Source organism: Borostomias antarcticus (genome assembly GCF_949987555.1).
Source record: "Borostomias antarcticus genome assembly, chromosome: 22".
Classification (NCBI taxonomy): Eukaryota; Metazoa; Chordata; class Actinopteri; order Stomiiformes; family Stomiidae; genus Borostomias; species Borostomias antarcticus.
Window position 1 is genome coordinate 9,313,402 of NC_140255.1, and position 24,846 is coordinate 9,338,247.

The 24,846-nt window shown below is 48.5% G+C and overlaps 2 protein-coding genes across 2 annotated transcripts in view; both read left to right on the forward strand.

Annotated features, from left to right (window-relative positions):
- The window catches only part of ccdc57 (coiled-coil domain containing 57), a gene marked incomplete at both ends in the record, with an annotated part of 22,485 nt that extends 8,050 nt beyond the window's left edge, over positions 1 to 14,435 (forward strand). Inside the window, 11 exons of the mRNA XM_084456041.1 lie at positions 262 to 424; positions 513 to 611; positions 3,772 to 3,994; positions 4,473 to 4,676; positions 5,431 to 5,531; positions 6,187 to 6,444; positions 6,757 to 6,985; positions 8,184 to 8,371; positions 8,872 to 9,000; positions 9,270 to 9,468; positions 14,224 to 14,435. Coding sequence (XP_084312167.1) covers positions 262 to 424; positions 513 to 611; positions 3,772 to 3,994; positions 4,473 to 4,676; positions 5,431 to 5,531; positions 6,187 to 6,444; positions 6,757 to 6,985; positions 8,184 to 8,371; positions 8,872 to 9,000; positions 9,270 to 9,468; positions 14,224 to 14,435 — 2,005 coding nt within the window. The remainder of the gene's footprint in view (positions 1 to 261; positions 425 to 512; positions 612 to 3,771; positions 3,995 to 4,472; positions 4,677 to 5,430; positions 5,532 to 6,186; positions 6,445 to 6,756; positions 6,986 to 8,183; positions 8,372 to 8,871; positions 9,001 to 9,269; positions 9,469 to 14,223) is intronic.
- A 5,786-nt stretch (positions 14,436 to 20,221) lies between these two features.
- The window catches only part of fasn (fatty acid synthase), a 28,856-nt gene continuing 24,231 nt past the window's right edge, over positions 20,222 to 24,846 (forward strand). The window contains 1 exon segment of the mRNA XM_084456506.1: positions 20,222 to 20,451. The gene's annotated coding sequence lies outside the window, so the exon portion shown is untranslated.

The window sequence follows — 24,846 nt, forward strand, 5'->3', positions numbered from 1 at the left end:
TGCCACTGAGCAGGGGGGAGGCGGAGAGGTGAGGACGGGGGAGGCAGGTGAGAACAGGGGCGAAAGAGGGGGGAGAGGAGCAGGGGGGAGGCAGGGAGGTGAGGAGGGGAGAGACTGAGAAGTGGGGGGGAGACAGACAGGTGAGGAAGGGAGGGGGGGGGGTGAGATGATGAGGTGATTTCTCATGAGTATATGCGTTTGTGTGTGTGTGTGTCTGTGTGCTTGTGTGTGTGTGGTTGTGTGTGTGCGTGCGGGCGCCAGGTACAGGCAGCAGCTGAGCGTGGGCGTGGAGAGGGAGAGGGCTCTGGAGCAGAGGAGGGTGCAGGTGGAGCTGGACTGGCAGAGACGCTGTGAGGACCTCAAGGCTGAGCACTACCTGGGCAGTGAAGGGTTAATAGAGGGCCTGACCCAGGCCAGGGACCAGGTACACACACACACACACACACACACAGCATTATAAAATATGATGAAGATTCTGATGATGATTAAGACAGTGTGCTGTGTTCCCCCAGGCGGTAGCAGAGCTGAGGGAGAGGGAGAGAGAGAGAGAGCAGCAGGACATGGCTGTGTTACTGCGCAGCGTCACCTCTGAGAGGGACCAGGCTCTGCAGGTACGTGCTGTGATCTCCTGCGCCAGGACAGGCTGGAGAGACCACTCCTCTGTCCTGATAGGCTGGAGAGACAGGTCTGAGACTACTCCTCTGTCCTGATAGGCTGGAGAGACAGGTCTGAGACTACTCCTCTGTCCTGATAGGCTGGAGAGACAGGTCTGAGACTACTCCTCTGTCCTGATAGGCTGGAGAGACAGGTCTGAGACTACTCCTCTGTCCTGATAGGCTGGAGAGACAGGTCTGAGACTACTCCTCTGTCCTGATAGGCTGGAGAGACAGGTCTGAGACTACTCCTCTGTCCTGATAGGCTGGAGAGACAGGTCTGAGACTACTCCTCTGTCCTGATAGGCTGGAGAGACAGGTCTGAGACTACTCCTCTGTCCTGATAGGCTGGAGAGACAGGTCTGAGACTACTCCTCTGTCCTGATAGGCTGGAGAGACAGGTCTGAGACTACTCCTCTGTCCTGATAGGCTGGAGAGACAGGAGGTCTGAGACTACTCCTCTGTCCTGATAGGCTGGAGAGACAGGTCTGAGACTACTCCTCTGTCCTGATAGGCTGGAGAGACAGGTCTGGGACTACTCCTCTGTCCTGATAGGCTGGAGAGACAGGTCTGAGACTACTCCTCTGTCCTGATAGGCTGGAGAGACAGGTCTGAGACTACTCCTCTGTCCTGATAGGCTGGAGAGACAGGTCTGAGACTACTCCTCTGTCCTGATAGGCTGGAGAGACAGGTCTGAGACTACTCCTCTGTCCTGATAGGCTGGAGAGACAGGTCTGAGACTACTCCTCTGTCCTGATAGGCTGGAGAGACAGGAGGTCTGAGGCTGAGGGGTTGGTGGGGGAGGGCTGAAGTTGATACTGATACTGTATCTATTCAGACGTCATTAATCTCCAGCATTAAGGGTCTTTAAATAGAGCCTGAGACCCTGAGAGGCTGGCATCCTCTCTCTCTCTCTCTCTCTCTCTCTCTCTCTCTCTCTCTCTCTCTCTCTCTCTCTCTCTCCCCTTAACACATTATACTGTTACTGACAGTGTGTGTTAGGGCTGGGTCTTGGCAAGGACCTCACAATTCCATACGTATCACGATACATGGGTCACGATACGATACGTATCTCAGTACATTGCAATACGACATAATACATTATTGCAATACATTGCATTACTCTATATAATTAACTGACAATTTTAAAATACAGATGGAATGTAAGGACATTTTAAATCCATTCAAAACATGTATAATAAACCATGACTGAATTATATCCTTAATTATCTGTATCTACTGTATATCTTTTCCCTGTCTTGTTCGGTATATTTTTCTTGTGCAAAAAAAGGTTCAAAAAAAGTTGTTTTACTGTATTGATACTGTACCGTGGAAAATCCATAACAGTAACGCAGAAATAAATATTGCGATGTATTGCTGTATCAATTTTATTGCACAGCCCTAGTGTGTGTGTGTGTGTGTGTGTGTGTGAAACACTGGAGACTCTGGTTGATTCATGGCTAATGTTCTGTAGCTTATCTGGCTGCTTCTCTCTTGGCACTGGGCAGTTTCCTCTCCTGAAGTTCACTATGTCACATTCTCAGAACACACACACGGTCAGCGCCTGCTCATTCCCCTGGTCCTGGAGGCTTTTTTTAGGAGCTGGCCTTTCCTGGCTCCTCCTCCAGAGTGGTCTGACGGCCTTTGCTGCTGGCAGGCTGCCTGGCGGACGCCCCCCCCCCCCCCCATGGACGACCCTCCCCTGTAGTCTTCACATGCTCCCCAGACACAGCTACAGGCCAGGTGACCGTCTCTGTGGTCAAGCCCTGCTCTGCTCTGCCCGATGTTGCCTGGTTTCTGAAGTATGGAGCTTGAACACAGAAGGTGTTTCCCAATGATTGAGACAATGCACATACAGCACGGTACCCCAGTGGAGCCTCTCAAGGTCTCTTTTGTAGGACAGGGTACCCAGAGCCACCTTTGACCTTTCTCTATCTCAGTGAGGCAGTATTGTCTTTGTTGTGATCTGGCTGGCTGGTGGGCGGGCTAGTTGGCTGACCTGGGAGGTGTGTGTGTTTACGGTGTTGTTCATGGATCATGCAGCCAGATGGGGGATGTTGCTGCTGAGTTTATGGAGGTCTCCTGCTCTGTCTGACCGCCTCCCCTCCACACGAACCACCTCCGCTACGCTGTGACCCTGTCCCTCCGCGGGACCTCATCTCCACCTACAGGACCGTAGCTCGGCGTCAGAGCCGAGCCCTGTCTACAGTCCAGAGTTTGGTCTAACAGGACCACCAGTCTGGACACCAGTCTGCCCATGAAAAGTTTGAAAAGTGGGACGTTTTGGGCCCATTTAGAATGTGGGATATCCACCACGTCGCAAACGTTGCGTGGAACGTTTGAAATCACGCGGCTGGTCACACAGCGACTAGTCGGCATATTCTGCACCAGCGGAACTTTGACCATGGAACTCAAAACGACAGGACAAACTGCTGTCACTGTCAAACGAATTCCCAACAGGCATCTCTGTCTAGATCAGGTGTTAACACACCTCCTGTAATGCTCTGGCTGGTGGGTGGGTGTACTGGGCTCATGGAAAGTTCATGGCTTTCTGAAAAGATCAAGACTCCTTGGTGAGCTCCTCCGGTTGGATTCCGAAGGGGGCTGAATATGGGATATGGAATACTTTCCATCCGGCCACACTCGTATTGTCTGTCAAAGGGACACACTTTATTGGTGGTGCTTCATTTGAGCTGTGGTCAGTAATATATTCCAGGCAGGGCGCTCACTGTTGGAACCTCTCCTACTCTGTCAGAACCCTCTACTTCTGTATGTCTAGTAGTTGTTGAAGATACTGATTGGAACAGACCTCAGATACGGACTCATCAGTCCTATGACTCCATCTAGTGGTCATGGAGATAAACTGTTTGTGTGTGCGCGTGCGTGCGTGCGCTAGGATAAGATAACACTTTATTAATCCCCGGGGTGGGAAATTCAGGTGTTACAGCAGCAGAGTGATTTAAAACAAAAAAACTGAATACAAAAGAAGCAACAACAACAAAAATGTATAAGTATACATAATATAATGATACTAAAAAAATAAAAAGCTATGTAAAAGTGACAAGTGTTAAAAGATTTTAAAAGGTGTGTGTGTGTGTGTGTGTGTGCGTGCGTGCAGGGTTCCAGAGCAGGCGAGGCCTCTCTCCCGTCGGACGAGCTGCGTCGTCTGCAGCAGCAGAACAGCAGTCTGCGGGCGGTGGTGGCCCAGATGAGGAGAGACATGGAGGGGCTCAGCCAGACCCCTGCTCCTCCTCCTGCTCCTCCAGGAGCCCCCTCCACCATGCAGCCCTCCGGACCTCCAGCCCAGCCCACTGACAGCTCCTCCAAGATCAGCCAAGCAGGTGCTGACAACACATATCACACTCACACCTGCTCAGTGTCTGTGCCAGCTACCATTGTGACCTTCCAATGCCCTGTATGAACCGCGTGTGATGTGCTCTGTATACTGTAGGTTACAAATATCTAACATGACACCCCTGTTGGCTGTCAACCAGGGAGGAGGTGCAGGGCGGCTGTAGCTCAGGAGGTAGAGTGAGTTGGCTAATGATCGTAGGGTCGGCGGTTCGAATCCCGGCTCCTCCTGTCCACATGTCGAAGTGTCCTTGGGCAAAGACACTGAACCCCAAATTGCTCCCAATGAGCAGGCGAGCACCTTTCATGGCAGCTGCCGTAATTGGTGTGTGAATGGATGAATGAGAGGCCTTCATTGTAAAATGCTGTGCCGTATTATTTAGTCTAATTGATCTTACACACTGTGTTGCTGTGTGTGTGTGTGTGTGCGTGTGCGTGTGTGTGTGTGTGTGTGTAAACCCTCTGCAGCAGCAGGAACACCAGAGTACACCCAGGCTCTGGAGCAGCAGGTGTCAGAGCTGAAGGCTCGGTGCAGACACCTAGAGGAGCAGCTAGAGGGCGCTGTGAGACCTCCCAACCCCCCCTCACACACCCCTGCTCCTCCCCTGACCCCCGTCAACCCTGACAACGCATACCTGCAGAACCACATCCGCTCCCTCAACGAGACTATTGGTAGGAGAGACTGAAGGTAGACTACAGCTGTAGAATACTGCCCAATACTGGTAGGGGACACTGTTAGTGAGTGGCTGTTCCAGTAGGACAGACCCTGTCAGGAGACCCTGTAGATGAGATGGTGTCTACTGGTAGGGGAGTGGCTGTTCCAGGGGTTTTAATGGCTCAGAATGGGATTTTGGGGGTGATGCGCACACTTTATTTTTTAAGGCCTATATTCTTTGCTGATCTCGATTCCTAGTGGTCCAAACCATGGACAATGCAAGAAAGAGGGATGGGCTGCACTTGAAACAAGCTATCAGACACATTTGGAGATGATTTGAAATTATATTTTTATTCTCAATTTTTTTACATTTTGGCACTGGTGATTTTCCTTTGAATCTGGCTAATATCTCTTTTGGGGGGTGCCAGAAAATCCCCTATGCCAGGAAAAACCCTGCTATTGATAGGAGAGACCACTGGTTAGAGAGACTGGGGTTAGGAGAGACTAAACACCAGTCAAGTTATCCCATAGATAAGAGACTCTGATTATTATATCAGCAGGAGAGACTGTAGGAAGGAGACACTATTGAGACTATCTGTACGAGACTATTGGTAAGAGGCACTACTGGTAGGAGAGACTATTGATAGACTAAGACTATTTACAGACTCTCCATAAGAGAGACAGCCGTTAGGCCAGGCTATTGGTACAGGTAGGAGAGTCAGACAGCTGTAGTGGCGTTCTGACCGGTCTGTTCCTGTGTCTCCTGGTCAGGCGGTCTGCGCATGGAGAAGGTGGCCAACACTGCAGCTCTGAGGAAACTAGAGGTCAGGGTGGCACACCTGGAGTCTGCCCTCACCACGGTCACACAGCAGGTAACACACCTGGAGTCTGCCCTCACCACGGTCACACAGCAGGTAACACACCTGGAGTCTGCCCTCACCACGGTCACACAGCAGGTAACACACCTGGAGTCTGCCCTCACCACGGTCACACAGCAGGTAACACACCTGGAGTCTGCCCTCACCACCCTCACACAGCAGGTAACACACCTGGAGTCTGCCCTCACCACCCTCACACAGCAGGTAACACACCTGGAGTCTGCCCTCACCACCCTCACACAGCAGGTAACACACCTGGAGTCTGCCCTCACCACGGTCACACAGCAGGTAACACACCTGGAGTCTGCCCTCACCACCCTCACACAGCAGGTAACACACCTGGAGTCTGCCCTTACCACGGTCACACAGCAGGTAACACACCTGGAGTCTGCCCTCACCACGGTCACACAGCAGGTAACACACCTGGAGTCTGCCCTCACCACGGTCACACAGCAGGTAACACACACACACTGCACCTCCACCACAGGCCATCTCCACAACAGGTAACACACAACATGTGTGTAACATGTGCACATCTACTGACTACTCTTCACTTATATCCCTCCATCTCTCTCTCTCTCTCTCTTATATCTCTTATATCTCTCCATCTCTCTCATATCTCCATATCTCTCTCCATCTGCATCCACAGTGCCACGCCAAGCATTTGGAGGGGGAGGAGCTGCGCCTGGAGCTGGCCAATCAGAAGCGGAGCTGGGCGTCCGAGGAGGCGGGGCTGCGCCAGCGGCTGGTCGCCGCGGAGATGGAGCTGGAGGGGGTGAGGCGAGAGAAGGAGGAGTACCAGAAGGGCAGCATCCTCAACAACCTGGAGACGGTCGCCCTGGGCAACCAGGTGTCGGCCCTGAAGCTGGACATCGCCAGCAGGAGGGAGCCCATCATCTGTGAACAGGTATGGACATTCTCCAGATTCAAGAGATGTGATGCTCAGGGAACGACTAAACGGTGTGTACACAGAGGATAGGACCTGTTCTACAAACCCATACCTATAACACCCGATAAGGACCTCCCTACAGGAGACCTGTCACCTGCCCAGCCTCTCACTGCCCGTCATCTCATCATGTTAGGATGGTAATGAGGGATGGATGCTTGGTCTACGCTCCATCCAGTAGCTGGTGAAGAAAGAAAGGACCGCCACCTTAATCTCTCTCTCTCTCCACCTCTCTCTCTCTCCCTCGGTCTCTCCCTCCCTCTCTCCCTCCAGAGTGAGATGGTGAGGCAGCTCCAGGAGGAGAACCTCGGTTTGCGACGGCAGCAGCTCCTGGGCCTGTATCCTCCCGCTGTGGGCCTTGGGGCTGTCCAGGGTTGTAAACCCGGCGACTCCCAGATGAGGCAGGCTGTCCGCTGCATCGCCAACCTGACCCGGGACAAGCAGCAGCTGATAGAGATGGGCAACCGCCTCCGAGCCCAGCTGGTGCAGGCAGGACTGGAGGGTAGGCCTGAAGCTCCTAGGTTTATGGTTCTGTAGCTAGGCTGTGGATGTTGTGGTTGCGCTCCATCAGAAAATCCCCCCCTCTTCCAAGCGACCAATCGGAGCTTCGCATACTGCCATCACGTGTCTAGTCTTAGAGACGCACACACACTAGAGATGCGTGGATGGAGTTTGAGCGCCCGAATCTGCGTGCACTCATCAATCATCCACCCGCCACCCACCCGAGGTCATTATCTTCTAACATTTAGAGACCCGCACCCAACCCGCCACACATGAAGTTATTGTATTTACATTTAAATTATGTCCAGCTGTTCGCGCTCATTCGCTTTTCATATAGGCGCATTTTCTTATTGTACTCTGACAATATAAAACAGATACTGACAATTTAAAGATTATAGGCTCGCTTTCGCAGGATCTCGGTTGACGAAGTGGTCGAGAGGGTAGGCTATTTGAGTGAGCTGCTGGCAGGTCTCGCGCTTTCTCGCAGTTGTTATAATATAATATATATAATTATAGAAGTTATTAAATACGAATATAACTGACAAATCCACCTGTAATCCACCCGAAGTTAATCACAATGTTGATTTTTATTGGCCCACCCACCCGCGGATGCGGATATCCGCGGATGTCGCGGATATATCCGTAATGTTCACATCTCTAACACACACACACACACACACACACACACACACACACACACACACACACACATGGCCTAGCTGGGCCATGCTGACCCTACTGTACACAGCCCATTGCTCTGGTGGGAGACGGCAGGGAATGTTAACTTCATAGCGTCCACTGATTATCTAAGCGTGTGGCCGTGTAAATGGGACCTGTTGGTTCAGAGGTAAGCGCAGACGGGAAGTGTGCATCTCTGTTGTGATTGGACGGGGATGTGGGAGTGTTGACAGGAAGTCTGCTCTCTCTTGTTGCTCTTCCGCCTCACCGACCTGATCCCCACTGCACTGCAGGATTATGGGAGAATCAACAGAGCTTGCGCACGCCGCCCCAGGACACACACGCTCACACATACACACACACAAACACACACATACTTCACACACACACATACTTCACACACACACACAATCTCTAATGTAATTCTTTCTCATGCCGCCCTCTTTCTCTCCCTCCCTCCCTCCCTCCCTCCCTCCCTCCCTCCCTCCCTCCCTCCCTCCCTCCCTCCCTCCCTCCCTCAGTCCCCCAGCCGACTGCTGTATCCTCTGTAGTTCCAGAGAGAGACCCGCCAGGGCCAGTGGAGAGAGACCCGCCAGGGCCAGCAGAGAGAGACCCATCCGGACCAGGGCCAGCAGAGAGGGAGGGAGCAGGGGACCAGGAGGGCCACCTCTCTGCTCTGGAGCAGCTGCAGTACCGGCTCACCACACAGGTGGCGCCACACTCCAGCTGAGTCTCCAGTTTTATAGAGGAGAGGGAGAGAGAGAGGAGGGGATGAGCCTCTTAAAGGGGCACAGTCACGCTGGTTTCACTTATTATTTGGATTAAAAGGCTGTGTGTAGGCCTTTTTAAAATCACTGTCAGTGTAGCTGATTCGTATATGGAAACTGGAGGTGTTTGCCTTTTTCTGTGATTTCCTTGTATGGAATAAGCTACACTAGGGTGGGTTTAAAAAGCCCTACGCAAAGAATTTAAGCATTTAATCCAAGTAACATCAGCTGAAACAAACGTAACTGTGCTCCTTTAAGATTGAGAAAACAGACTGTGCTAGTTTGACAGATAACAAAAGACGTATGACTAAGAAGCCCTTTCAATGGCAGATATCCCATTCATTTCTACTTTTTACAGTGTAATCAGTTCAGCCTGCCTGGTGCTGCTCCATAGGCAGCCTGTAGAGGGCGCTCTAGTCTGACGTCTCTCTGTCTCTCCCAGGAACTGCAGTACGCTCAGAGGGACCAGAGGAAGCGGGCTCCCGTGGTGGTGCGGCCGCTCTACTCCGACAGCGAAAGCGGAGGCCGGCGGGGCCGAGGCCGGGGCCCAGGGGACTCACACAGACATGAGGTAACAGCAGCAGCAGCCCTGGCCAGACGGACTGGACTGGAACTGATACTGAACCCATCTGAGCCTTAGTCTGACCGCTGGTGATGCCAGTACTCTTGTCTCTGGACTGTCTGTTCATCCGATCCCAAATCAAACTCAATTTTGCCACGTGGGTAACGTTGGTAGCTCTGGTACGCATTTACATAGACGACATACCAGCATAGTCTGAGGAAACACCAGCGTCCTGTCTGGTCATGTCTCCCTTCTCTCCTTCTCCTCCTCCCTCTCAGCGCTTCAGCAGCAAAGAGAATATGCCTCCTCCTCTCAGCCAATCACAGAGCTCGTTGCAGCCGGGCCCGGGGTCGCAACCCTCCTCCAGCCTGTCTGCCCCCCTGCTGTCATCCCCGGCGACGGAGGGGTCGCTGAGGGAGGTGTGGCAGCTACTGGACGGAGGCCTGAGCCCCTCGTTATTACACAGCTCTGAGACGGGTGAGGGCCGTCCTAAACACACACAGATACACACACACACACACTCTCTCTCTCCACCCTCCACACACAGATACACACACACACTCTCTCTCTCCACTCTCCACACACAGATACATACACACACTCTCTCTCCACTCCCCACACACAGATACATACACACACTCTCTCTCCACTCCCCACACACAGATACATACACACTCTCTCTCCACTCTCCACACACAGATACATACACACACTCTCTCTCTCCACTCTCCACACACAGATACACACACACACTCTCTCTCTCCACTCTCCACACACAGATACACACACACACTCTCTCTCTCCACTCTCCACACACAGATACATACACACACTCTCTCTCCACTCTCCACACACAGATACACACACACACTCTCTCTCTCCACTCTCCACACACAGATACACTCTTAGGGCCCTATGATTTCCGTGATGCGGAAATCGTAGACGGAATCGCGGAATTAGGTAATAAAAATGGAATCAACTGTAAAATGCAGAATATTGCATGATTTTCCATAATTTGGCTATAATTGATCAATTAAACATGAATGGTCATGGTAGCCTACTTGCAGCCACTTCTGTGAAGTTTAAAAAGTGAAAGAACATGATGTGACAGTGAAGTGAAATCCGACACCACTTCTCTTGTGAGCCTGTCTGGTGGAGGGAGTGAATGAGAGCAGACAGAGTTTACAGCGTTGTCGTCTTGTAGTGATAACATGCTTAGTATTTTACACATCAGAGTTGTTCATGAACCAAAATGAACTAAATGTGTTTTTAAAAAAGCAACCCAACGGTGGGGGCGGTGGCCAAGTAGTTGCTACTGTAATGCAATGGTGTATGGTGGTATGTAAGATCAACATAGGCTGACAATCATGTACATGTAGCCTAGGCTACTTCAGTGGAGATGTATGTGATAGATGGAACACTTATGGGGCTCATAAGGTAGTTCTGTAGGTTGCCTATTCTGCATTAGCCTATTGCCTAGATTCTTGCATCACTTGCATTTCTTTTTTCAGTTAATGAAGCAGGTAGCCTGCAGTAGTAGAACTATGTATTGAAGCACTTACCTTGAATCAAGTGGAATATTGTGTTGCATCTAGGGATGAGACAGTATGGATTTTTGCATTACGGTACGGTGTCTAGTTACACGGTACGGTTTACGGTATTTCATGGTATACGGCATTTCACCTCCCCAACACACATAAAAAACAAGTATTTTACTTTGAAGGAACTACAGTGCAACACATGATGGAAAATACACACTATTGTAATTAAGTTCAGTTTATTAATAGCAAGCTTATATTACATTTCTAAATTAACTGTTGCAAGCAACTTGAAATGTGAAGTTTCAGCAGCGCATTATTGTGTAATATCGTAAACACAGGGAATGTCACGGTTCTAATACCGTGGACATTTTATACCGCGGTTAACGGTTTTACGGTATACTGTCTCATCCCTAGTTGCATCATTACAAATTTACATAATTTTCACCTCTTTCTGATGATAAAAATGAACGTAAATCGTAAAAAAACATATTCAGAAAAAGGAAAAAACTGAATTTGGGAAAAAATAAAATGGATTTCATAGGGTCCTACACCGCCATACTCTCCCCCTGACTCTGAGGGAGTTGAGGAGGCCACGCCTCTCTCCGCTCCCTGTCCTCTCACCCCTCCTCTCCCTTCACACACCCACCCACATGATGACTCTTAGTTTAAATCCTATTACCGTCTGCGTGCATGTGTCTGAGTCATGCCTTCACAAACCAACTGGTGTATCAGCATTCTATAAAGCCTTGACCTATGCCAGTATCACTCTGTCACAGCACACACATGCACACACACACACACACACACACACACACACACACACACACACAGGGCTCTAGGTACATTCTAGATTGCAGTGCTGTGTAACTAGGCCACATACCAAATGCCCCTTTGTGTGAGATGATAAAAATGTGTTTCACAAACGGAGTTTGCGCAGTATATAGACAGAGTTGCAGTTGGAGGAGAGGGAGAGGGAGGTTGGCCAATGCCCTGCCCTCTGTTTCCCAATTCTCCCCCTGGGGCTGGCGGGGTGGAGGGGGGGGGGCGGTCAGCTCAGGCAGAACAGGAGTCTAGAAGCCATCAGGCTGTCTCCCTGCCTGGCAACCGAGGGATGAATACGGATTGAGAGATTTGTGAAAGATGGAACCTTTCAACCAAACCAGCCAGGTGCAGTGTACAAGAGCAGAACATACTGTAGTACTGCCATCACCAACAGGCGGACCGCGGTCCGGATCCGGACCCAGAAGCCATCCAATCCGGACCACGACTATAAGCCGATAAATCAATGAGAATTTCTCCCTTTTGACGGAGCGTAGGCAACTAGTTTGAGCCTGCGCAGCCTTTGTAGTATATTACGGCATTTGTTTACGGCATTTGTTTACTATCTCACGCGTCGCTAGCCAATCGAATCTGAATTACCTGACGTCAACCAGTCTACACGTGACAGCCTAGCTATCGTTAACGTTACTGTAATCAGAGCGATTCCTTGATAACATTAGTTGGAGTTGGACACTGCATGACCAGAGAAACGTAACGACAAACGAAGAGGGAAGTGAGACACTACAAGACAGAATATATACATGCCGTTCTCTTAAATAAGAAAAATAGATGTTGAAAATAGGGCGTTCCATCAAGAATGGACCAAGTTGTATACAGTATATTAATTCTCACCGCGGGTAGCTCTAAACCTGTTTGTCTCATATATTTCAAAAGCTAGGCCTACCCTGTTTTTAAATGTAGACCTAATTTTACTCAAGTTTATAGTAGCCTACTTTTTATGCCTCCGCCAGGCGATAGCATTATGGTTTCGGGTTGTCCGTCCGTCCATCCGTCCGTTGTTTGTTAATGCAATATCTCGGGAACGCATTGACGGATTTTCTTCCCTTTTGGTAGAAATGTTCATTGGCACTCAATGATGAACTGCTTAGATTGTTGGAGTCAAAAGTCAAAGTTCAAGGTCACTCTGACCTCACAAAATATGTTTTTGGCCTGATGAACACAATATCTCAAGAAAGGCTTAACGGAATTTGTTCATATTTGGGTAAAATGTCTAGTTGGACTCAAGGATTAAATGATTACATTGTGGGGGGTCAAGGGTCACTGACCTCACAAAAGGTGTTTTTTGCCTGCTGAACACGATATCTCAAGAACGGCTTGACAGAATATGAACATATTTGGCGGAGGCCTTTAGACGCTACGCGTTTTTTCTAGTTATTTATAATCCCTCCTAAATGTGAAATCCCTCCTAAATGTGATGTCAATAAACAGGTTGAAATATTGTTGGAATGTAGCCTTCTTCATTTGATGCGTATTTCACAGTAACATACTTGCGGCTATACAATAATTTGATAGGAATATGCAAGGAAACAAATGTGTGTTGAGGGCATAAAAAACGCATGCATCACCACCGGACCCTGGCTTGAGGCCACTTTGTCAAAATGGACCTCTTAGAACTTTACTTGATTACCCCTGCTGTAGTAAATAAACCCACACACAGGAATATATGCTACCTTGCGGTTTTCTTCTTGTGCTCGTATTACAGTATAAGTATGTATTTCCTGTTTACGGTTCTAGAACCTTGTCTGAATCAGCTGGATGACTCAGGAGTAAATGTTTAAGCCTTTAGTTGGTTTTAAGGTTGATGTTGCTAGTGATATGCTAAACATTTTTTAAACTGGACTACAGTAGTCACATATCTTTCTGGCGTACCACCATTTTACTGGCCTTGTTATAAAAATGCATGTGAAATCTGAGTTAATTGTAGCTAAATCTGTCCAGGGAAAAAATATTTTTTTCAGCAGATATCTAAGTTACAAGATTGAGCAAGCTAAGGCAGTTTTGTGTTTATATGTGTGGTATTTATTCAGTTTGGCAAATGCCACAATCTCTAGGGCTAGCTCGGGCTATGAAAGATATGGCGGCCATTTGACTGCTGTAGTCCAGTTTCAATAATATCTCAATAACATTGACCTCAGAACCAACGAAGGGCTTTTTAGAACAAACCATATTCTATTCTGGCATGTCAGCTAAATACAGATCTTATTTTTTGCATTTTTCACGAATCCCATTAATTTCTCCCATAGGGATTTAGGATGAACCTAATGCTAACTTTATGTCTATAAAATGACAACATCACCTCACCACTGTACAGTATGCTGTGGACTTGTGACGTGCGCTTTGCTCCTGGGGAACTGCTGACTGGAAATCTGGCTGCACTGCACTGGCATTGCCACATTTGTGTGTGTGTGCGCGCGCGCGGGTGAGTGTGTATCTGTGTGCGCGTGGGTGCGTGCGTGTGTGTGTGGTGTTGCCTCAGCAGTCTGTACAGTCCTCTAGGTCAGCCAACACCACTGTCCCCATGGCTTAGATCACACCCTGTACAGAGAGCAGCCATTGCTTCACCACAAAGTGCTGTCTAGGCCTACCTCAAGATGCTGCTGGACACACACACATATACACACACACACGCTGGGGTCTCACATGGAGGGAGCAGCACACGTGCACTGATGATGTTTAACAGCTAATTGAATAGAGAGAGTAGCTCATCGTGCTGTTAAAGGAATAAAGAAATGTAATTATTCTGTGAGGAGCATTCTAACAATTGGTCTCAGAGTCTATGGTTTCACTAGTGTCTGTTGTCGTCTGAACTACGATTACATTTGATCTAGTCTGCTGCTGTCGTTTCACACAGGTGAGCAGGTGGAGGTGAGCAGGTGTGAGCTGGGAGAGGCCAGCCCCGAGGGACGGGAGGGAGGGCAGGGCCTGGCGGGGGGGCTACAGGGGACCAGAGCAGCCGTCCGGGAGAAGACCTCCAGCAGGCCGGCCCCCCACACCACCAAGACCAAGACCAGCAAGACTGCCGGCCGGGCTGGCAAGATCAGGAACTACAATGTCAAAGACTGATGGAGGAATGGATGGGTGGAGGGATGGATGAATGTAGTTAATTTACTGGTGAGATATATTCTGTGTTTGTCTCCCATTATGATGAATCCTCTTCTGTGGTGCAGATACGTGTCGAGCTAACTTCTTTAAATCAACTGCAATGATTTTATACAGAATCGTGAAATACTGTCAATTTAAATGGAGTGGATGCCACTTACTGTACTAACTGAAACGTCATAAATTATCCTACTAATAATTATAATAAAAAGGGTGCTCAGAGAGCACAGGGCTCCGCCCATTAATGCATTTAGTTGGTGTAATCGAGTTGAAATGGTTAAACTCACTCCTCAGTATAAATATAGCACACTTGCACCATTGAAGAGTAAGCTTCTTGGTGGTGTAACTGATAGTGGTTTTTATTAGAGATGGTCATGTATGAACACAACTGAACATACTTGTGTAATTTTTTCAATCAGCCATTACAGACAATAACAGAAGACATGAATGACAAAACTATATACAGAAATTAAAGTCCCTGTTAACCAAAATCAGAGATTTGCTTGAAAACAAATTCTATGTGTTAGTGATGCATTGCTGATAACATGTAAAAATGGGATGAACCATGTGTAGTACTGAATTGTGAAGTTAGACCAGTTTAGTGTTTTTGACCAGTTTTGATTTCTGGATTTTCTGGGCGGGCTTAAAATGGTACTTGATGACGTAGAGCAGTGTTCTTAGCATATCCCGCCCTAACACTATATAAAGCTAGAACGGATTTGAATCTTCGGTTCTCCTGCTCAATCTTGAGTCTAGAATTAGCTAGTTTTAACCAGCAGTCTAGAATTAGCTAGTTTTTCTTAGTTAGCAATGCCTATGCATAAAACTAAACGAAAATGCATCCTTGCTGGATACCAGCAGGAATGGGATGATAAGGTCTCCTTCTTTCAACTCCCGAGTAAAGCTGAAATGAGAAGCAAATGGTTAGCATTTTTGAAGAGCCATGGTGTTACAGAGGAGTCTGTCACCGCTAGCGCCCGCCTCTGCAGCAAACATTTCACTCCTGAAAGCTTCTGCAATTATAATATGAGGCTTTTGGGTTTCTCGGACTCACGACTGGTCCTGGTGAATTCGGCGGAGCCAACCATCTCCCTCCCCGGCCTCCATTCTCCTCCTGTCAACCATCTCCCTCCCCGGCCTCCATTCTCCTCCTGTCAACCATCTCCCTCCCCGGCCTCCATTCTCCTCCTGTCAACCATCTCCCTCCCCGGCCTCCATTCTCCTCCTGTCAACCATCTCCCTCCCCGGCCTCCATTCTCCTCCTGTCGCATCAACCTTTGGTGCCGACACCGCTGCCTTGTGTGCTTATAGCTAATTAACGTTATAACGTTAGCTAGGTAACGTAAGCAATAGGAAAATACACTGCTACGTTAATATACAAAATATGTGTCTTGACATTTATGTGGTAATGTCAGCTATGATGAATTATATGTAATCTTAGGAGGAATTATAGCTAACATTAGCTATGTAGTTTGTTGCAGATGGGAGTGTGTATATAACCTTAGTCTAGCTAACATAGCTAGCAGCACCGACCAGGCGACCACCCACCAAATAACGTTACGGATGATATATTAGGACTATAAGCGTTAACTATACAGAAACTGCCTGCCATATTTGTGGCACCTGATGTGCGTATGGGTTCACCGGTAATGGTTCCAGTATATTTGTCCAGCGGGAGACCGGGAGGCGGGAGCGAGGGGGATGGTTAGGTAGACCAGCTGAGCGAGGGGGATGGTTAGGTAGACCAGCTGAGCGAGGGGGATGGTTAGGTAGACCAGCTGCAGCGGGAGAAAGACGCACCCTCTCCCAGTGAAGCGGTGCTCGGCGGCTACTGGCTGAACATCCCAGTTCTGTTGGATATGAGAGGGAAAGTTGAAGCCGAGTGCTCGTTATTCTCACACATAACATTGCCAACGAGAGTGGATGAGTCTGTCCCGATTATCAACTCCGGTAGTGTACGCTTCTTCGCTCTATCAGCGCTGTTCAAGCCAGTGACTAAAAGGTACATTTTAAACAACTTTTTCCATTGATCCCAAGGGACGACAGGATCGCCTGGGAGGGATAGGAATGGGTCCGGAGGTGGCAGGGAGAAAATAGGGACAGACTCATACATTCCTCGTTGCCTGTTTTTGCATCTAAGGGCAGTAACACTGGCGCGTTGGTATAGAGTAGCTACAGTTTTACCTGTGTTGTTTGTCAGGAGGTAGGTTAGGAGGAAGCATCTGTGCGTTTGACTCATTAGACAAGTGTAATTTCAACTCCTCTCTGTTTTCACAAAGCTGTGCCTTCCTACCACAAAAGAGACGGCGTGCCAGTGTGACAATATGCAGACCAGAGAACTGTACTATTTGACAGGTTCTTCCCTCCACACGCAATTGGGTGTTGCTTCGGTGCCTTCAGCAGACACGCCCCCACAGTCTCAGACCAGAGAATGCTGCTGATTTTTAACCGATTTTGAAGCCTTATTTTATATACTTAGCGACATTTTTAATCACTCAGATTTGGCTCGCTGGTTAATGACATGTTTTCCTGTGGTGTATGAAGCTCATAACAAAAATTTGAACTGGGTTAACCTGGACTTTAAGTCCAGTGTTCATTCCTCTGGGGGGTAAAATGGACGGGCACTAGTCCTGTGTCCATGCCTCTGGGAGGGGTAGAGGGGCACTAGTCCTGTGTCCATGCCTCTGGGAGGGGTAGAGGGGCACTAGTCCTGTGTCCATGCCTCTGGGAGGGGTAGAAGGGCACTAGTCCTGTGTCCATGCCTCTGGGAGGGGTAGAAGGGCACTAGTCCTGTGTCCATGCCTCTGGGAGGGGTAGAGGGGCACTAGTCCTGTGTCCAAGCCTCTGGGAGGGGTAGAAGGGTACTAGCCCAGTGTCCATGTCTCTGGGAGGGGTAGAGGGGCACTAGCCCAGTGTCCATGTCTCTGGAAGGGGTAGAGGGGCACTAGCCCAGTGTCCATGTCTCTTGGATGGGTTCTAAGTTGGCTTATGCTACATCCCTCCATTGAGTTTCGTGAAAATCGCTCTGGTAGTTTTTGTATAATCCTGCTATGTGACGGATAATACTATTTTTTTGGTTTGCTTCAACACTTAAATTAACCAGGCCAGGTCCAGCCTGGCTTATGTGCGTGGCTGGCTTGTTTCTGTTCAGGACTGGTAGGACGGAAACTAGTCATGCCACTGAAATAGCTGTAAATTGAAATTACATTAAATAATGTCTGATAAATTAAGATAGGTCTTATCGCCTGGACACATCAGTTCCAATGCTTCCAATGCTAATCCAGCACTACCAATCCAGGTAAGGGATAAAAAGGTTGGAGTGAAAGGATGAACTTGTGGAGGTTTGGGGTATAGTCCCATAAAGTCATTCCACCAGGTCTTGAACCCCGGTCTCCTGGGTGGAAGTCCAAATACTCTGACCACTACTCTACTTGTGCAGTGGAGATCGTGGGTTGATTTTGGTGTCCTTCTTGATTTTGGTGTGCTGGGACTACTGCCTCTTGTGGTGCCAACAGAGAGATGCAGGCCAACATTGTGGGGAGGGAGGGAGGGAGGAAGTGATAACCCGTCAACCGCTATACTAGCTTCCAGCCACGCACAAAAAGAACACATAGTGAAACCTGACACTCAAGGGGCAAAACCTCAGCCCAGATGTGCAGGTAGCTTATGATTTAAATGTAGGCTAATACCACAGGATCCAGGCTAAGAAAATGTCACTCTTCCAGTTCCTACAGTGTTTATCTGATTTGTTTTTTTATGAATCAGATATGATTTTGTTTTACATGCATAAGACGATATTGGGCGTAAACAGAAAAAAAAGTTGACATCAAAAGCTGAACTCGGGAATCAAACCAACGCATTGCTAGACTGATACATTACCGCTCGGCCATAAGTGGTATAGTAAACCCTGCAGAAGAAGTAGGCATAAAGGGAAGGAAGCCGGTCCAAGTTTAGCAAATGTTTTCTTTTAATTCGTGTATTCGCCCAGTGATTCTGATCCACACCAAAATTTAATGTGCTCTAACTTGGCCCATGCTACACCCCTCCACCGAGTTTCATGAAAATCGCTCTGGTAGTTTTTGTATAATCCTGCTACTGTATGTGACGAACGAACGAAATAACACACGACTGAAAATATACCCTCTGCCAGCGGTCGCTGGGCGGAGCCAATAAACTTAGTTTATTACTTACTTAATTAACTAAGTAGCACCATACATAGTAACAATACATGCTCCACAACACATCAAGAGAAACGTAGGTCATATTATATGAGGTGAAATATTAAAGGCAGGTCTTAAGATGGGACTTTAAAGAGATGCAGTTTCTGCAAGCCCGGTTTCCTCAGGCAGGGCATTGTAAAGCCTCAGGGCTTTAGCTGGGTCTTCTTTAGTCTTCCGTTATCTCAGGCTATGTATGTAGGAAAGCTATGTAAGCTCTGTGGTTCTCGGTGATGTAAGTTAGGTCAGTGAATGACTGAGTGGTCCTCAACAGAACATCATGTCATTCTTCTCTGAACTCCAGTAACCCATGAGAGTGGACCAGTCTCCCCATGACATCACTACAGTCGCTGTCCTGGCAACAAGTCCCGCCCCTCTATGTCGTAATTTCAACTGATCTCTTAGCAACTCGTTCGCCTCTACGTTGACTGGATAGGATTACACACCCTCGCTCCATGATTGGTTCATTTTTTCCCCTTTTTAGAATATCGCGAGTATCAGAGTTGTACCACGTGTGTTAAAGCTTACAGTACAGGGCCGTGATCGCCTATCTTCCTTATCGTCACGGTTGTCTAGACTGACTAAGTAAATCACAATAAATGTGAGAGACACATACTAGATGTTTAATATTAATTAAGATGACCAACAGGCAACAATATATAGCCTACAGTAAGACTACACTAAGTCTGTACTGCTCATCTATATAACACTAGTGTTGTAGTCCACACTATAGCCTACTGTATTCACATAACGTAAGTTAAATCTTATTTCAAACTCTGAAACACTGACATAGCCCTATAATCAGTTTTATAATACCGATAGACGTCAGTTCTGAACAGTAGGCCCAATGAGCATTTTGTCTCCATGCAGTTTTATGACATGCTATAAGATAAGATTGGATGAACATGTCTACACTACACACACACACACACACACACTCAAATACACTCTAGACAGAAATGATCTTACGATAAGCAAATGTTGCTTAAATCTTATTTATTGATAGTGAATTAGTTATTATAGATCATTAGTAAAATATATATAATACAATTAAATGGTGCTTACCCATCATTATATCCACATCCAGCATAATGTAAAATGCACCAAAAAGACAATAATGTATGAAATGAAAAGGAGTAGAAGTCAAAATGAACAATTTGTTCCAAATGAATAAGTGGGTCGATTGTGAAATTAATTTCCCAAGTTCGGCCGTTGCACCTATGTCCTGCGTGCAACGTTTCGAAATGCTATCAGTCTTGGACACTTTTCATGCAGCTAAAGTAATTAAAGCATTGTTTGCACTTGCGATATGAGTGATGAACTTGAACTATGAGACAACGGCGCACAGAGGATCCATCCAATGCTGCAGTTGAACTCTTGTAACCTCGTCTTGCGATTTGATTTTTTTCTCTGGAACTACAGAGCGCTCAGCGAATCACCCCATCACTGGCCGAGCCCGGAACCCTGCCTCTTTTCTCATTGGACTGAGCAGCCAAGCCAAATTGTCAGGCCATGTGGCGTGGCCGGTGAGAATGTCAGACATTTAAATTCATCAGAGAAAGAGAATCAAAGAAGCGAGAGAAATTGGAAGGGCTAGGCAGGGAACGAGAACAGACTGCGATTCCTCCTGCGCTACCGAGACGGGAACACTTGCACAGGCGGAAAAGAAGGGATTATCGAGGGGGATATATGATAACCATTTGCTAACGTTTCGCAAAAGTAATAGTGAATTCGAAGAACATTTAAACACCATTTAACAACAGGTAAGCAAGATGACATCTTATTTTTTGCTAGCAAGTTCGGTGTTATCCAACCCGTTAACTAGGTCTGGAGTATATTCTCTTTATCATGCAGTCGTCGAGAATACCGTCGGGATCCCTAATATCAACTCCTATGTTGAGCTGAGAATGTGCATGCAACGTTAGAATAAACGTTAAATGTAATGTTTGTGTAACAATAAACGGACTATTTGCGTTGCAAACGTATTGTTCAAGTTCAAGTTCGTCAGCATGAGTCGGTGATGCGGCTAGTTACGGTAGCAGTATGCACTGCAGCCTGCACTAGTAACGAATACACTTGAATCTGTTAGCAGAAATGTATTCTGGTGGCTACTAGTTCTGTGGTCTGGTGTCTTTCTTTCCCGGTTCTCTCTGTTTCTGAACGGTGAGACGTGTCATCGTCTGGTCTGGCGTGCGTTCTGTGTTCTAAATCGGGAGCAGCACGATGATATCCGACTGCGTAGTTCACGGTGTTGAACACAGCCCGGTGGGGGAGCACTGGGAGGCTCTGGCTGATACAGAATGATTAATTCAGAGATGCCACACAATACTGGAACGATAATCGTCAAGGGTTTAGACGAAATGGCTGTAGTTAACAAGGTCTTTTAACTGCCTAATGGCATTGTGCACGTTTTCAGTTGGTGGTGCTTATAATTTGCCTTGTGGTTCTATCAAATCGCTTTGGTTTTATTCCTCCTCATGCGTATCCTTTCGATCGTGATTACATCTGAGTCATTATTGCTAAACGATGCTGCATCAGCACCAATTTATGGAGTCTGGGCTGTGATAGGCGCGTTTCGTCTCTGACTACCTCTGTCTGATTGGCTTATCAGTCATTTTAAGCAATGGTTGGATGAGTGAACTTGGCTGTGGACTTGGCCGTCGGTATACAGAGTCCCAGTGATCCAGCTCGCCAGCTCCCATCAGGCCACCGCTGTAATCTGATGTATAGTACTGTGTTTTAATTAATTAACCTGTTGTTAATGTTTTGTATCACTATATTTGTTTGTACTGATTTTATTTTGGACACCAGGAAGACTAGTGTGTCGCTTGTGCGTCGACTAATGGTGATCCATAAAAACAATAAACCCCTGGAAGACAGAACCCTGAACAACCAATAATGCTGATTGCTGGTCTGATGGAGATAAATGCTGGATATGCTCATTCAGAACTTACAGCTGTAGCAGAGACTCTGGTCCCAGTCTGCTCCTCGTTCTGAGCCATCTGGGTGTAGAGAGGACAGCAGTAGAATGGCCTGGCTGATGAGAGGGGACCCATCCTGGAGCCAGGGTGTGGAATTTGCCATGGTTTGAGAGTGTGTGACGTATGGCCTGCCTGGACTGTTCACCAAAGGCTCTCTGCCCGCCCCAGCTGAGACACTGTAGGGGGGTGTAGCTGAATCGGATGTGTACCAACTACTTCAGCTTTGTGTACAATACCATGCATAACTCAATATGCGCCAGTCACCACCACAACAGTTTCTCAAGATCGCTGCAGGCCACATTCCCTGGCCGCCTCTCGAGTGCTCTGCTGTCTCTAGCGTGCCGACAGGGTCCTGATGGGTTGTGGTACAGTGAGCGTGCTCTTATCGACGTTACCGTAGGAACAGGAATGTTCTGGCATGGTAGGGTAGTTGGATGCAGGAATGTGGGGCTGGTTGTGTCATGTTATTACCCATCATTATCAGTATTGTTCTGCCTCAGGTCGACGTTCCATAGAAGTCCTACTGAACGCCACGCACTCAGATCTGTGACGTTCCATAGAAGTCCTACAGAACGCCACGCACTCAGATATGTGACGTTCCATAGCAGTCCTACAGAACGCCACGCACTCAGATCTGTGACGTTCCATAGAAGTCCTACAGAACGCCACGCACTCAGATCTGTGGGCTCTGCCGGGGGCAGGGAGCACCCTCCGACCCCCAGCCTCTCTCTCTCTCCCTCCTAGGCCCTGTTCATACTCCTCCTCCACCGGTTCCGCCCCCCCCCCCCCCCCAGGGGGCAGGGAGCACCCTCCGACCCAAGCCTCTCTCTCTCTCCCTCCTAGGCCCTGTTCATACTCCGCCCCCCCCAGGGTCTCGTGATGCCATCGACATGGCAGGTCTTGGCGTTTGACCGGTGGCTACCTGGGTGGGCGGAGGAATGGTGTTTTGAATGACCAGTTACAATGGAAAGCTGTGGCGTAATCCTCTTGTCTATTGTCAATGGCATCGCAGCGGTTAGGCAGAGAATGCCTCCATAATGTTTTGTCAACACCCTGTGAGTTGTGGCTGTCATGTCCAGCCCACCGGCGCTCCAGACCGGGGTCATGTCCCATGTCAACGGTCTGATCACGCTGATGGGCTAATACCTAGCAATGACACACACACACCACCTCTCTCCCACCCGTAAATCTCCTTAGGCTACTTTATATAGCTGATCCAGCCCAGACTGAGGTTGATGTTGTTGTTGTTGTTATTGAGTCAATGCCCAGGGTTCAGGGAGAGTGTTGCTAATCCCTGGCTAATCCCTGGTACCCTTATCAGTTGAAGTGTGGTATTGGGGGAGTTTAGTGAGGGCTAATAGCCTTATCCCCGTGGTAACCATGATGATGCCCCCGTTGCTGCGACTGAGCACGTGCGGACGCGAGATTTCTTTTCGCAACCAGTTTAGCAAGAACACCATAGAGTTTAGGGTTAGGGTGAGGGTCAGGTGCAGGGTTAGGGGTTAGGGTCTTCCTTAACCCTAAACTCAATGGTGCTATCGCTAAACTGGGTTGCGAAACGCGTAGACGCCCCCCGGAACGGGGCAGCAGAGGGGGGCCGGAGCTCAGAGACGCCCCAAGTCCTTCTAGCTGTGGGGGCGTTTAATGCTGTGAATGCTACGTGTGAGTTAGTGGGATAGTTCCAAATATGACATGAGAGCAGGCTCTATAAATAAGACTCCATGTTGTCTTCTCCTGAGCTCAAGGGAGGCCAGGGCCACTCCAATTTTTGGTAGAGTATGCAGTGATGGATAGGATCAAGGGACTTTATGATGGAGGCTGAGGCATGCTTGTACAGGGTGTACAGGAACAGGGTGTCACCATACAGGATGTACAGGTACAGGGTGTCACCATAGTCAAGAATTGGCAGGATGTTAGTCTGTATCCTTTAATAACCCCAATAAAATGATTACGCACGCGCGCGCACGTTCACGCTTACTCATTCATTCCAGATAGCGAGATGCTGCCACAAACAGAGTAGCAAATCACGTGGCGCTATCAGAGAAGGATGGACCATACTGTCCCTTGGCCTCAGCATTGATGTCCTGTATAGTATCTCTACTGTTTGATTGGTTATCAATCTCTCGCTGTTATCTACCTCTCACCGTTTGGTTGATTATCTCCCTAGTATCTCTCAGTGAACGACAGGAAGCCCTGTTGCCCAAGGCCACTTCGCCAAACCAATTTGCACCTGATCTGAGACCTGGTCGAGCAATCAGACAGTAAGATAAGATATTAAAATTTATCTTATCTTAAATTGCTGTCTGATTGCTCGACCACGCCTCAGGTGCTAATTGGTCTGGGGAAGCAGGCCTTGGGCAACGGGGCTTCCTGTCGGTCATTCTGAGCAGAGGCGCAGGCCTGAGCAGCCAGAGGAGGAGGAGGAGAGATAGAGAGAAGAGGAGAAGCGAGGAGAGGAGGAGGTAGAGGAGAGAGAGAGAGAAGAGGAGAAGCGAGGAGAGGACAGTACCAGGACATGACGGGCTATTCGGAGCAGCGGCTCCTCCTGTGTGAAGGTCCCCAGAGCAGCCGGTTGGGAAGCGAGGAGCCCAGGTTCGGCCCCCGCAGGCCCCCAGGTCTTTGTTGTGTGAGAAGCAGCTAACAGAGGCCTACTGTGTTCGCCTGGCAGCGCACACACAAGCACCGCATCCGCTTTGACAGCGCCGCATTGGCCCCTCCCGTGCGATTTGATTGGTTGGTGTAGCTGGCAGGCATGGAATGGCCCAGCCCAGAATCCAGGAGCGAAAGGTCTGAGCTAGACCGACACACACACACACACACACACACACAGACACAGTATCACGTTCTCTCTTACAGATTCTGTCAAGCATGCGTTGCACACACAGACAGGCGCATGCGTGCACACACACACACACACACACACACACACACACACACACACACACACACACACTGCCTCCTCCCAGCAGATTTACAGTACATCCAGCCGTGAGTGCATTTCTCCGGTCTGCCCGAGGGTGGGGTAAACCCACTGACCTACAAACACACACACACACACTCACACACTGCCGTGCCCGGTCAAGCAGTCAGACTCCTTTGTCTGAAGGTCTGAGATGCCTGTGTGGGAATCAGCCCCAGGGAGTGTCTGGTCTGGACCAGGGTTCTCTTCTCTGTACC